We start from the raw sequence: 14,203 nt of genomic DNA on the forward strand, positions 1-14,203 counted from the left end.
AACAAATCCAAAGATTTTCTAGATTTTTGCATAATGATATAACTTCGCACCAATCTGAGGATTTCATTTTACAGCTTATAAAACAAAAATTAATGCAACATTATATGTATTGTTTAATGCTATAGTAGCCTACACTTTACTAAAAGTTGCCATTGTCTATCATTACACACAGAGCGCGCACACGTATACCACGAGTGAGACAGAGGAAATAAGTCATAACCATAATTAAGACATAATCTTTAATCTAATGATTTCTATTAAAAATGTTGACAGCGTTTTTTTACTATAATAATAACAGCGGAACATTATTAAATGCATATTTTCTGTGTTTATTTGATGAAAGAAAAAAACATTATTGGACAAACAGCTTGTGCCGGTTCTTAAAAAGGATTCAATCAGTGTTTTCGTTTTGTAATCTAAATGTGTCATTTAAATGAAAAATATTTAGAGCAGGATTTATTTTATTCTTTTTGTTTAGTTTTCTGTTTTTCTATGCTGCTGAAAACACTGCAGGTGCATGAAGATGCTCTGTTATGTTCTCTATGCTGTTCGCATGTTAAAATAAATCAGTATTTTAAAATGCAATATTTAATGTGTCACACAAAAATTAGCCACGTCAAATTTTTTTTAATTAAAGAATATTTTAATATTAATCAGTTAATGATTAACGGTTAATATTCGATTAACGAGTGGCGAATGTCAGTTGGCAAAATTAATCGAAATGAGCATCTCTATATGGTACACATTTTACAATTGTTTTTACGCTAATATAACTTCAGAAATAATTTTTATGAAGTAACATTAAAACTAATTATTATCTTCCGGCTCAAATCTAGCCTTCTTTATATTTTAAAAAAAAGTTTAAATATTTGCTGGGTCAGTGGGCCCAATTGAGCCCAACGGTAAGCCATGATCAAGATGAATTCAAATGGATTATGAAGGATAAAATATCTGTACTACAGTCATCATTCTGCTCAGTTCAGATCAAGTTTGTTTTTCTCATCTGATAATTCAGTGCAGTCAAATTGGTAATCATACTAAATCTATCACTATCATTATCATACTAAATCTAAGCACTATCAGTATTGCTTGAGTTTTATTTGTTCTCTTTTTCAGCTCTGTCCTGTCATCCTGTGAGCCTGAGCTACAGGAGCTGATGCGGCAGATTGACATCATGATGGGGCATAAGCGGCATGAATGGGAAGCTGAGGTTCGAGCTATGGAGCTCAGTCTGCACAATACACAAGAGGAACTGCAGTCAGCCAAGGCTCTACTTGATAAGAGGAACTCAGAGGTAGTGTATCAGATCTTAAAGGGTTAGTTCACACAAAAATGAATATTTACTCCTCATTCACTCAAACTGAACTTCAAAACTTTTATGTATTTCTTTCTTTTGTTGAACACACAACAATATATTGTGAAGAATGTTGGGGGGGGCATTGCAGGAACAAAAATACAATAAAAAATGCCAAATAATACCATGGCAAGTCAATGTCTATTTTTCCCCCAGCCATTCTTCAGTAAAACTTAATTTGTGATGAAAAGAACAAAAAAACACAAAAAGGTTGAAACAAGTGAAGGATGAGTAAATGATAACAATGGTTTTACAATGTTCATACTTTAGTTGAAAATATGAGGCTTTTGTAACAGGGTTCCCACAGGTCATAGAGTTACTGGAATACCATGGAATTTTAAAAAGTCAGTATTTTTCCTAGTCTTAGAATATCAAGGATTTTTGTTTTTTTTTTCCATTTCCAAAGATGCAATTTTTCTCTACCATTTTTTTATCATGCAGTTTTGACTGTTGCAGTCACTTAAGTTAGACAGTAAACAGACACGTGTAACCAATGCAGAGTTCACACTTAACAATTTTAGCCCTGATTTTTGCTTGTGTCAGGATCTGATATCGCAGATGAATGGCCAAAATCAGAGGTAAATTGCTCCTCATTCATGCTAGCAACAGTCCCACACTTAGAATTACCAAATACATGATCAGATCTTCTAATTATTTTTTTCAATCTATGTTTGTAATTAATTGTTATTGTGGGTATCTATTTGTTTAATTATTATTTTTTCTAACAACATGGGAAGCTGTAAGGAGAGACTTTCACCTTTTGACTGTTTTTTTTTTTTTTTTTTAAGTAAGGGAGTAGAAAGTTTTATTATTATTATTTTAGTAATAATACCTGTTAAGGTAAGTAAATGCTTCAATCTTTTTCTTGAAAAGAAAAGTAAAATAAAATATTTTGTTTTACTTTAACTAGTTGTTATCACTTTTCTGAGGCAGAGGACTGAATCTTCCGCATTAGTTAAAAAAAAAAAAAAACTTCCTTGTTACCATTCTTCCAAGTGAAGTGTGAACACATCAGCAACTTAATGCTCTCCCAGAAAGAGTCATACAGTGAAAGTTTTGTTGTCAAAACTACTGCTATATGAGCACTCTGAAAATCATGCAGTGGGAATTCGGCATAAGGCCAACATGCCATAATATACATTTTAGAAACTTTGGCTTCAAAATGACCACTTCAAAGACTGGGTGTTACAAAGTAGATGACAAAAAATCTAAATGTAAAATTTGCAAAACTCTTGAGATGTTAAATATGGAAGAGTAAATACTTTGCAGATTTTTCTAAATTATTTGTTGTTCTCACATTAAAGTTATGCGAATAGACATGTAAGCTAAAACCATTTAAAAATTTTTATTTTAACATATTTTTTAATGTTATATTATTATTATATAAGCACAACAGAAGCCTATTTGTTCGTGCATTACATGTCATAAAAATTCAGTTTTTTTAACAGTAAATTAAATAAATTAAATGTCAGGGAAGTCAGAAAATGTTATAGTTGGCCTAATGTGGGAACCCTTTTAGAATTGATTTTAGAACTCTTTTAGTATTGAAATCTTTAAGAACTACACTTATTTGAAAGTTATATGTAGAAGCTACATAGGCTGATATGTCATTCATGAGACAAAACACTGTCCACTCTGCATTCCTGGAAGTGTTCAGCACAATTAAAAGTAATCTGAGGCCACATGTTTTTAAATGTGTTTGTAAACATAATAGCTTAGCATAATGATCTGGCTTTACCCATAGCAGATGTTCAGAGTAAGAGAAGTGATGATGTCCTTGCTGGAGCTCCAGGAAGGTGGTTTCCGAATGTTGAAGTTGGTAGTGGAGAAGGGATTGCAGCAGGTGAAATGCATGAAGGCTTGTGTCTTCTTGCATGATGAGACTAGACTGAATGCTTTTTTTCTATTTGAACATTTTTAATGGGATCACCTATGTGTAAGCAACAGTGATTGTTGTTTTAATTGGCTCTAAACCACTAAAAGCATTTTTTTACTGATCATTATGACAACATTAATGGGATAGTTCATCCAATAATGAAACTTTAACCACCCTCATGTGGTTTCAAACCTTTATGACTTTCTTTCATCAATTGGACACGAAGGCCGGTATTTTGAAGAAAAGTAGAAACCGTTAACCATTGACTTCCATAGTAAGACAAATAAATACTGTGAATTGTTAGTTATGGGAGAGCTATCCCTTTAATGCAATGTTGTAAAATAATAAGTAACATCATTTTGTTAGATCCAATAGATATACTGTACACCAGCATTTATCACTAAACGCAGATAAAATGCAAATACCTAAAGTCAACATAATATTATATTAAATAGATGTGTGTGGGCATGATTCTGTCTGTGTAGTAATCATCATCTATTCTATAATAATAATATAAATGTGGATTACATGATATGCAAGCTGACAGATTTGAGTACTTTTAGCTTTGAAAAAAGACAGTCATATTAAGATCTCTCTAGAGATGTCTGGGCTCGGTTTTGGTCATGTAAGGATATTCACAAAGTTGTCCCATAGACACACTTTTGTTATCTTGATTGTATGCTCAGGGTTGTTGTCCTGTTGACAGATCAACCATCAGCCCTCTCGTCAATGGTTCTGAGCACTCTGCAACAGTTTTTCACCAAGGAGGTGATTGTATATTACTGCTTTCATCTTTCTCTCAAATTTTCCTACCACTTAAAGACATCCCCATGTCCTGCACATCATGATTGACTTTACGCCAGCACTATACTTCACTGTATGGATGGTGTTGGGCAAGTGTTCCTCCAGACAGAGTGCATGGTTTCCTCTAGACAAAGAGTTCAATCTTTATTTCATCAGACCAGGGAATTTTGTTTCCCATGGTCTGAGAGTCCTTACTCGCGTCTCTGGGTATAAGGCTTTTGTCATTTGATTGCTGTTTGGTAGATTGCACGCTTTAGGATGAGTGCTGGTGGTTCTTTGTCCATTTGCAGTTATTGGAGGCCACTGTGCTCATTGAGACTTTGGCATTTGTTTTAGGGCTGTGCAATTTATCAAAAATACGATTTCGATTTTAGCTTCTAACGATTATGAAAAACCATTAATCGAGATAAACGATTATTAACTTAGCAGCGCGAAAGACCGCGTGCTTGTGTGTGTGTGTGCGTGCGGCCTTCTTGCTGTGAGGCGACAACACTACCTACTGCGCCAACACATCACCCTAGAAAACATTTATAATTGAATAATGTTAAAATGCTGCTGACACATAAAACAATCAAATTATTTATCGATGATGTTCTTTCAAAACTTAAGAAGTTTAATTTGTGAAAAATGACAGCTTTGATACAGACTCAGCATCAGAATGTGAAGCAAACCAAGCTCATTAATGTCTGTACCAGGGACCAAATTAGGGTTTTCAATCTACTAATTTACAACCTCAGGAGCTAGCGAGCTGATAAGGCTGTACCACAAAGAATATGTTAAAACGTGAACGAACGCTGTAAATATTTTCCAGATGCAGCTTGTTTTCTGGCATAAAAAAAAAAAAATGTGCATATGAAAACTTTTCTGAGTGCCTAAAGTTGAATAAGATGGTCAAGTTGAGCCACATTTACTTTGCCTCATTAACTAGTGTATAGGAATTTAGAAAAATACTAGCTTCTGGCGAAAAAGGGCACTCACAAAATTGTATGCAAATATTCGGAAAGAGGGAAACGAGATACTTTTGTGGTTACAACAGTGTCTGTTCCGGTATTCTTCTCCAAAAACCGAAAGTATCTTCCTTAAAGTGAAGAACATTTGGTTTTCACTCACTGAAACCTCTGCTTGACCATGGAATTGCACTGACATTCCCATATTTTTAGGACTGAATTATATTCAGCCTCATAATGGAGATAAAGAAACAAATCTGATAGCAAAAGAGAAACTAATCTAAATAGCAATTAATGTCATTAATGCATCTAGAGTTACAACAAAGCAAATAAATTACTCTATAAATGTACTGTATGTATTTTGGCTTTCCTTTTCTTTTATGCATTTCTTTCACAAGAATAATAATAAATCGAACTTAAATCACAGGCCTCACTGGTTAAGTTATAAGATGATCATATTCCACTTGGCGTCATGTTTGAGCAGCAGTTACTCACACTGCCTCACAAACCTAATTTTATGTTCTGTAGATTCGAGTGCTGGGAAAACAGCTAGAGGAGTTGCACGCTGGAAAACAAGAGCTGGTTGTGAAGTATGAAGAACAGCTGCTGCATGTAAAAGAAGAAGTAAGATCAGCTTTATTTTTATTTTTGCGTTCACTGTACTAATCTCAAACTCACTGTATGACCTGAGTCACTATAACTTTTATTTTTTTTAAGCTGTAATATAGTTAACAGTAACTCCTTTCAACAGCTGTCTAAATTGAAGCGCAGCTATGAAAAGCTACAGCGTAAGCATCTGAAGGAGTCACGAGATGGAGCTCTGAGCAGAGAAGAGGACAGGACAGAGCTGTCCCGTCTCAACAGCAAGATTGAGGTTCTAGATTTTGCTTCATTTATACAATGCTCAACATATATTAGTACACCTCTTACAAATCTCTCATTTAAATTTATATTTTTTAAAGGAAGTTTTACAATATTACATTCATTCATTTTCCTTCAGGTTAGTCCCTTATTTGTCAGGGGTCCCCACAGCAGAATAAACTCCCAATTCCAGCATATGTTTTATGCAGTGGACACCCTTCCAGCCACAACCCAGTGATGGGAAATTTTACAACTTTATATTTGCGCATGTACATTAAATTAGTCTGTACTAAAGCTTAATCTGGAGCTTTTCTAACAAAAGAACTTACGTTAATGACCCAAAATCAGTACATTCAAATTTTTATGTTAGGGAAAAATATTAAATATTTAAAAAAAAAGATTACAATTCAAGAGAAACTAAAACATAAAAAAATTAGTTGAAATGTTGTAGCTTGTGTTTTTTTCTCAATATTTTGCATGAATTTACCTGTATTATCTTTTTTAATTCTATCTTTTTGTTATTAAAATATAATTTTAATAAATACATCTGTTTTGTTTAAATGCACCGTAATATATTACCTATATTCACTTAATAATTGATAAAAATATTAATTCATAATGGAGTGTACTCATTTATGTTGAGCACTGTATCTTAGATTGATTTAATAATTTGAGTATAGTTCATTGATCATTTATTTGTCTGAATGCAGGAGTTTCGGCAGCGTTCTGCAGAGTGGGAACAGCAGAGATTACAGTATCAGAGACAAGTGTCCTTATTGGAGGAACAGAGGAAGACCCTGGCTGAACAATTTTCTCTCATCCAGGTAGACTTTTTCAAACCTAATAGTGGTTTATGCTTTTTTTAATATAACTGAGTCAAGCATTTAACTAAGGAATATAGAGCAAGTTATACATGTAGCATGTTTACCTCTTTCCACACCTGACATTTAAGGAACTTCCATTCAAAAGAACCAAAACAAAATCACTTATAATAAGTGAAATAGAGAAAAACATTTGGCATTGTGTTTTATTTTTAATCATCATTAAAAATGCTACACTAGGTATTTTTAACATGACATTAGTGTCAAAACACATGCATATATATATTTAGTTCACTGTGTTTTCTCTCAAATCCCACTTTAGACTTAAAGCCACTAATAACAAGCTATATTACAAATAAAAAGCAAGCAGAATGGGATCAGTACTCCAAAAATAAGCTTTTTTAAAATCCAACCCTTAGTAGGAAGAAAATCTAACTACTCTTTTAACTCAAGAAATGATAATGTTGTTTCCACACAATGCTGTATTTGACGCACAAGACTTACTCAAACTAGAAGTTCCTTTAAACTGCTAAAACTGCAACAGCAAATAGTGTTAAACTTTTATACATATTCTTTTGGAAAGCTCTATTTTTAATGTTATTAGATCATCATTATTATCTGGAGTAGGGCTGCAACAACGAATCGATTAAATCGATAAAAATTGATTACTAAAAGCGTTGGCAACAAATTTCATTATTGATTCGTTGTGTCGCGCGACACGGAGACGTTTGATAAAAAAGAACACTTTAGGTCAGTGCAGAGCGGAGTGAACACGGCCTCTCTCCGTCTCTTGCACACTGATACAGAGTTTAGTGCCTCAAAGACAAGGATGATGCAGAAGAATCACTACAGAATCCTACTTTTGTTCCGTTTTGAAGTGAGAACGTTCGAGGTTACTGGAGTAACCCTTCGTTCCCCGAGGAGGGGAACGGAAGCACTATAAGTGGATTTGATTGTAAAATCCACGCATTGGGGAGGTTCGGTTCAGAAGCTACTCGTCTGAAAGAGTATTGAACGGGCCAATTAAGAATGAATTGGCAGCGCAAGCCTGCGCAGGTGAGCGGCATAAGCAATCAACTGAGTATATAAGCTCACCTGGCGCCAGCAGACGCTATCCTTTTTAAGCTGAAGAGACTTTCAACAGCTAAGGGACAGTCATTATGGCGACGGAGTATAGTGCTTCCGTTCCCCTCCTCGGGGAACGAAGGGTTACTCCAGTAACCTCGAACGTTCCCCTTCGGGGGGAACTTCAGCACTATAAGTGGATTTGATTGTAAAATCCACGCATTGGGAGCCCATTGAAAGCGCCATAATGACTGCACCTTACCAACACCCCCGATGAGGAGATAGTCAAGCAAGCGTGACGCACCCACATCATGGGGGGCGCGGTCCTCCAACGTGTCCCTGGCCCTAATTTATCCTACTTCAACAGAAGTTTTACGGATTTATATATATTTTTTGGGAAGTCGTGAGCATCTAGATAATTCTAGGAAAATACGACAGTACGTTGGGAAGCGTGCAATCCCGATAGGGAGGACGCTGCGGAGGCCATCCGTTACCCAAGGGGGGATAGATGGCAGAATTTACATATGGACTAGCCCTAAAAAGGGGGAGTACGCATAGCAAAAGAGTGGTTAGCGGGGAGGGAAGACACGGGTCCGCCCAGGGGGGGGGGACTTAACCGTGGCAGAATAAGCATATGGGATCGCCTAGTGGGGATCGCGCATAGCAGGCACCTTTACCCAAAACGCGGGCTGACCAGCGGGCAGACCTACAACGTAGTGGGCCAGCAAGTGACTCCTCCGCTGAGTCAGTGCTGGGGGCCACGGAGGAATCTGCAGGGCTCACCTGACGGGGAACTTTACTGACAGATAAAAAGGCGCACGTATCTCCGTGTTAGGGAAAATGGCGCAGCAAGCGTGTTTCAACACCCTACCGAATTGTTTCCTCAATCACCAAGGGTTACCTAATACCCTTGAGGAAACTGGCTCCACTCGCAGATTGTAAAACCTTGCAAATGTGTTGGGTGTCACCCAGCCCGCAGCTCTACAGAAGTCTGTTAGAGGGGCGCCGCGTGCGCGCGCTCGAGAGGATGCGAAGCTCCGAGTGGAGTGCGCACGCGCTCTCAGGGGACGCGGCTCTTCTCGGCTCTGATAGTGAAAGAAGGCATCCACAATCTAGTGGGAACTTATTTCGGTACGGCACTTCCCTGCTGCCGACCGCTATAACAGACGAAGAGCTGCTCAGATGATCTAAACTCTGAGTGCGGTCCAGATAATACGCAAAACGCGAACTGGACAATAAGAAGGGCTGGGTCTGCCTCCTCCGAGGGCAGCGCTTGCAGGCTCACTACCTCGTATTAAAACGGAGTGGTAGGAACCTTGGGCACATATCGCGGGCGGGGTCTCAGGACGTGAGAGAAGCCAGCCCAATTACAGGCACGAGTCACTGACCGAAAAATGCCTCCGGGTCCCCGACCCTCTAATCGATATCAACGCGACCAGCAGAGCTGTCTTCAGGGACAGAAAGATACTGAGTCGAGGATCGAAGGGATCTGACGCGGCTTGTGTAGCGAGGGCGAGATCCTAAGAGGGCATGAGAGGGGGCGGGGTGGATTAATTCGCTTAACTCCCCTGAGGAACCGGATGATGAGGTTATTCGTTCCCACGGTGCCGCCAGCCACCGCGTTATGAGAGCGGAGATGGCAGCCACGTAACCTTGAGTGTGGAGGGCGACAGCCTGCTCTCCAACTTCTCTCGGCGTAAAGAAAGCACAACGCTGATCTGGCAAATTACGGGGGTCTTCTCAGCGAGAGACACACCATTCAGTGAATAGACTCCACGTCAGGGCATAGGCGCGCTCGGGGAGGGGGCTCTAGCCCGAGTGACTGTATTAGCCACCGCAATCGGAGGTTACCTAAGTCTTCCTCGCGTCTAAAATCTCTTCAAAGATCGGCGAGGGTGCCAGGTGGTGCCCTGTCCCTGAGAGAGTAGGTGCTCTCTCGAAGGGACTGCCAGGGGAGGGCTATCGCGAGGGAGAGCTCTGACATCTAGGTCCGGTTGAGCCAGAGGGGCGCAACCAGCAACCTGTTTCTCGTCCTCCCTGACCTTGCACAGTAACTGCGCGAGCAGGCTCACTGGGGGAAACGCGTATTTGTGCGTGCCCCGAGGCCAGCTGTAAGCCAGTGCATCCGTGCCGAGAGCACTCGGTCAGGGAAAGAACAACTGGCAATGAGCGATCTCGGGGGAAGCAACAGATCGATCTGGGCTTCCCCGAATCGCGCCCATATCAGCTGAACAGACTCGGGGTGGAGTCTCCATTCTCCAGGACGCAAGGCTGCCGTGAGAGCGCATCGGCTGCACGGTTGAGCTTGCCTGAATATGAATGGCGTGCAGCGATTTCAGCCGCGGATGACTCCAGAGGAGCAGACGGCGGGCGAGCTGAGACATGCGGCGAGAGCGCATACCCCCTATACGGCTGATATACGCCACCGCCGCCGTACTGTCCGTCCTGACCAGCACGTGTTGCCGCTCCAGCACCGGAAAAAAACGGTGGAGAGCGAGGAACACTGCCAACAGCTCCAGGCGATATGCCAATGCAACTGGGTACCTTTCCACAGGTCCGCAGCCGCATGCCCGCAACGCACAGCCCCCCAGCCCGTGTTGGAAGTGTCTGCTGAAACGACAACAAGACTGGACGCCTGTTCTAGAGACACCCAGGCCTGTAGGAACGAGGGGTCGCTCCAAGGGCTGAGGGCGCGGCGACACAGCGCAGTAACAGAGACTCGGTGTGCGCGCGCGTGCCATGCGCGTCTGGGGACTCGATCGTGAAGCCAGTGCTGAAGTGGTCTCATATAGAATAATCCGAGCGGCATGAAGCGGCTGCGGACGCCATATGCCCCAGGAGCCTCTGAAATAGTTTCAGTGGGACCACTATTTTACTGTCGAGCTCTCTCAGACAGTACAGCATCAGCTGAGCGCGCTCTCCGGAGAGGCGCGCTGCCATGGTGACCGAGTCCAGCTCCAGCCCGAGAGAAGAGATCCTCTGCACGGGGGCGAGTTTGCTCTTTTCTCGGTTGACCTGAAACCCCCACAGGTGGAAGTGCCAGAGCACTTTGTCTCTGTGCATAATCAACTGCTCCGAGAGAGGGCAAAAATCAGCCAGTCGTAAAGAATTGAGTATGCAGATGCCCGCGAGCCGAAGGGGCGCTGAGGCACCCTCCGCGGGCTTGGTGAGGACCCGCGGAGACAGAGAGAGCCCGAAGGGGAGGGTTTTGTATTGCCAAGCTCGACCTTCAAACGCAACTGCAGAAACTGTCGGTGGCGAGGAAGAGTGGAGACATGGAAATACGCGTCCATCAGGTCTAATGCTGCAGACCAACCCAGAGGACGAACGCACCGGAGGATGCGCTTCTGCGTGAGCATTCTGAACGGCAGCTTGTGCAGGCAGCGGTTCAAAACGCGCAGATCTAGGATTGGCCGTGACCCACCGCTCTTTTTGGGCACGATGAAGCGTGGGCTGTAAAACCCGCTCTCCATCTCGGCTGGAGGGAGCGGCTCGATTGCATCCTTCGCCAGGAGGACAGCAATCTCCTCTCGCAAGACAGGGGCGGACAGGGGGCTGACCCTGGTGAATACACACCCGTGACTTGGGGGGCCGTTTCGCGAACTGAATCGCATAGCCGAGTCTGATTGTGCGTATGAGCCACCGCGAAGAGCTGGCCCGCGCTAACCAGGCAGGCAGAGCTCTCGCTAATGGACTCATCGCTACAATCGCTGACGTACCAGCAGTGGGGCAGCGCGGAGTGAGTGTGCTGATCCGGGAAGCACGCGGGTCCCACGGAAAAGCTGGAGGTGAGATATTTGCTCTCACTCCAAACCCGAGCTCCGGAGGGGAGGCTCGAGGGGTGGGAGAAAGGAGACCGTCCTCCCAGCGCTCGTGAGCCACTGGCGAAACGCACCGAATCTGCAAGCTAGAAAGCATAGCGTCCCAGACTGGCAGATTTCGGGCTGTCACATCTGGGGAAGTGAAAAGTGCCCTTTCATAATGTTTTCATGGCAGTAAAAAGTGCCGTTGGAAATAGGGCCCCGCCCTCCAGCGGGGAAAGAGCAAGTTCCCTCTTCTCCAGATGGCCTGTCCCAGGGGCGCTTCGCGGTCCGTTGCCGGACTTAGCGGCGTTCTGGGCAGGGGGGCTGCCTGCTTCCGAGGTGCCCGACGCGCTCGCTTCGCCGGAGGCGTGTGCGGGGGCGGAGCAGCTCTCGTAGGCGGGCGCCTTCGGCGAGGAGCAGGTATGAATGGCACGGCGGGCGGAGCGGGCTACGGACCGCCGATAAGACATCACCCACCAACTGCTCTCTCACCGCCTTGAATTCCTGGGTGAATTCACAGACAGTGTCGCCGAACCTGGCTGGGGATATGGGGAAGTCAAGAAAGCGGACTTTGTCGACTTTGCGCATATCAGCCAGGGGTGGCGCTCCTGGACCACTAATGTGGACATCGTCCTCCCAACGCACACGCAGCGGACTCAGTAGTCCGAAGAGCTAAGTCGGCGGCGGTGCGAAGCTCGTAAGCCTGGGTTGGACCCACCCTCGTGCAGCTCGGCCAGCGCCTGCGCTTGGTAGCGCTGGTAGGTGGCTATCGCATGCAAGGCGGAAGCAGCCTGGCCCGCAGCTATGTAAGCTCTAGCTCCGAGGGAGGTAGATAACTTACAGGCTTTGGATGGGAGACGAGGCGGACCCCGCCAAGAAGAGGCGCCGCGCGGATTTACCGCCATCGCGCACTCAACCTGAGGAATCGCCACATACCCCCTGGCTGTTTCACCGTCAAGAGTGGTTAGGGTGGAGGAACACGCAGCACGAGCAGAAAAAAGTGCTTTACAAGACCGCGTGAGCCTACTGTGCACCTCCGGGAAGAAGGGAACGCCCCTCTAGTCGGTCCGGCCGCGGAGCTGGGGGATAAACCATCTCCAACCCACGGCCGAAGCAGCCCGGGAAAGCACGGCTAACATGTCCGTTTCAGGATCCGTAGTGACAGCGCTCACCAGCCCGAAGGGGGCGAGCGGGTCTGGATCATCATCGGACAATGAAAGCCCACCCTCCGATGCCGCGGTGGACATCTGGTCTCCGGTGTCATCGGGCGTAAGGGCTACCATCTGTTAGACGGATCGCTTCCCCCGCCCGAAGCTTGGATGGAGCGCTTAGAGGAGCGGGAGGTCCGCGGGCCCGTGGGCGACGGATTATCTCTCGCTGAAACCCTCAGATCTGCCCGAGTGCCCGCTGCAGAGCAGGGGACAACTGGGGTGGTTCGCCCTTTTGCAAAGGCTAACGGCGATCTTGCGCAACAGTCATGGCATCGCAATGACGACATGAACTGCCCGCGAGCAGCGCATTAACATGCTGGACCCCCAGACATGTAACGCAGTGCCCGCGCCCATCATCCGAGGACAGGAAACCACCGCATCCAGAAACGCACAGTCGGAGCGCCGTCCTGAAAAGGACGTGCTGCACGACTGTGTTGCTCTTTCTGTGAAGTTTGCAACTTTATACGCACCGCTCTGGAGGACCGGACCCAAAGAACGCCAGGCAAGGGAGAAACCCAGCTCGACCGTCTGCCACTGCGTGTACACACTCTGGACCGGGAGAATGCTCTCGTTCGCTCAGGATCGCTGGTCACAGCAGGAGGAACCCTCATCGACTCGATCAGAAAGTCTCTGAAGCGAAAAGGATAGCGTCTGCTGGCGCCAGGTGAGCTTATATACTCAGTTGATTGCTTATGCCGCTCACCTGCGCAGGCTTGCGCTGCCAATTCATTCTTAATTGGCCCGTTCAATACTCTTTCAGACGAGTAGCTTCTGAACCGAACCTCCCCAATGCGTGGATTTTACAATCAAATCCACTTATAGTGCTGAAGTTCCCCCCGAAGGGGAACTGTAAAGTCCCCAGTGCTGGTGTTTGTGTCTGGCGCTGAACCAGATAAAGACAGCGGGGTTACGTAGGTTTAGTTTTCGGTATTTATGGGACATTCAGTGATAGACGGCATTAACTCAAAAACCTCTTACCCTAAAAAGATCTAAACTGTGTTTCCTACAAAAAGAACAAAGCAGGTTATGTTTTACAGCTGTCTTTTTCTTTTTTTTCGCTCAATATTAAGAGCACAATTATGCAGCGTTTTAACCACCTAATACTTCATTTATGTTATACATAAACACCCAAGTGCTAGTAAAACAATACTTTGTGTTTGTAAAACACACGAGAGTCTAACAATCCATTCAAATATAATTTGCTGATGTGGTTTATTCATATCAGATACACATTACACATAGTGAAAGTAACTCTAAAGTTGAATCTATGCTTCTATTAGTTCATCAGCCACTTTCTTGCATGTATTTTGGGAGCAACTTAATGTACCTGCTAAAGTCTGCGTGTTTTGCTTTTTATGTATGAGGCAGCGGCTGCAAGTAAACATGGTGATGTCCTTCTCATGTTATAGATCATGATCACTTACAAGTTTATGTGAATTAGAATATCAGGTAGTTGATGAC

At 44.0% G+C, this 14,203-nt stretch overlaps 2 protein-coding genes across 52 annotated transcripts in view; both read left to right on the plus strand.

Annotated features, from left to right (window-relative positions):
* Positions 1 to 14,203, plus strand: part of LOC141386287 (uncharacterized) — an 816,166-nt gene that overhangs the window by 228,713 nt on the left and 573,250 nt on the right. The window lies entirely within an intron of this gene.
* Positions 1 to 14,203, plus strand: part of cep63 (centrosomal protein 63) — a 47,765-nt gene that overhangs the window by 4,036 nt on the left and 29,526 nt on the right. For 28 of the 51 annotated variants that reach the window (XR_012407250.1, XR_012407254.1, XR_012407258.1 and 25 more), the window contains 4 exon segments: positions 1,117 to 1,294; positions 5,510 to 5,605; positions 5,733 to 5,855; positions 6,553 to 6,666. Coding sequence is in view for 23 of the 51 variants with exons in the window: in XM_068221682.2 (XP_068077783.2) it covers positions 1,117 to 1,294; positions 5,510 to 5,605; positions 5,733 to 5,855; positions 6,553 to 6,666 (511 nt within the window). In the remaining 28 variants the exon portion in view is untranslated. 51 annotated transcript variants of the gene reach the window in all.

The sequence above is a fragment of the Danio rerio genome, chromosome 6 (assembly GCF_049306965.1).
Source record: "Danio rerio strain Tuebingen ecotype United States chromosome 6, GRCz12tu, whole genome shotgun sequence".
Classification (NCBI taxonomy): Eukaryota; Metazoa; Chordata; class Actinopteri; order Cypriniformes; family Danionidae; genus Danio; species Danio rerio.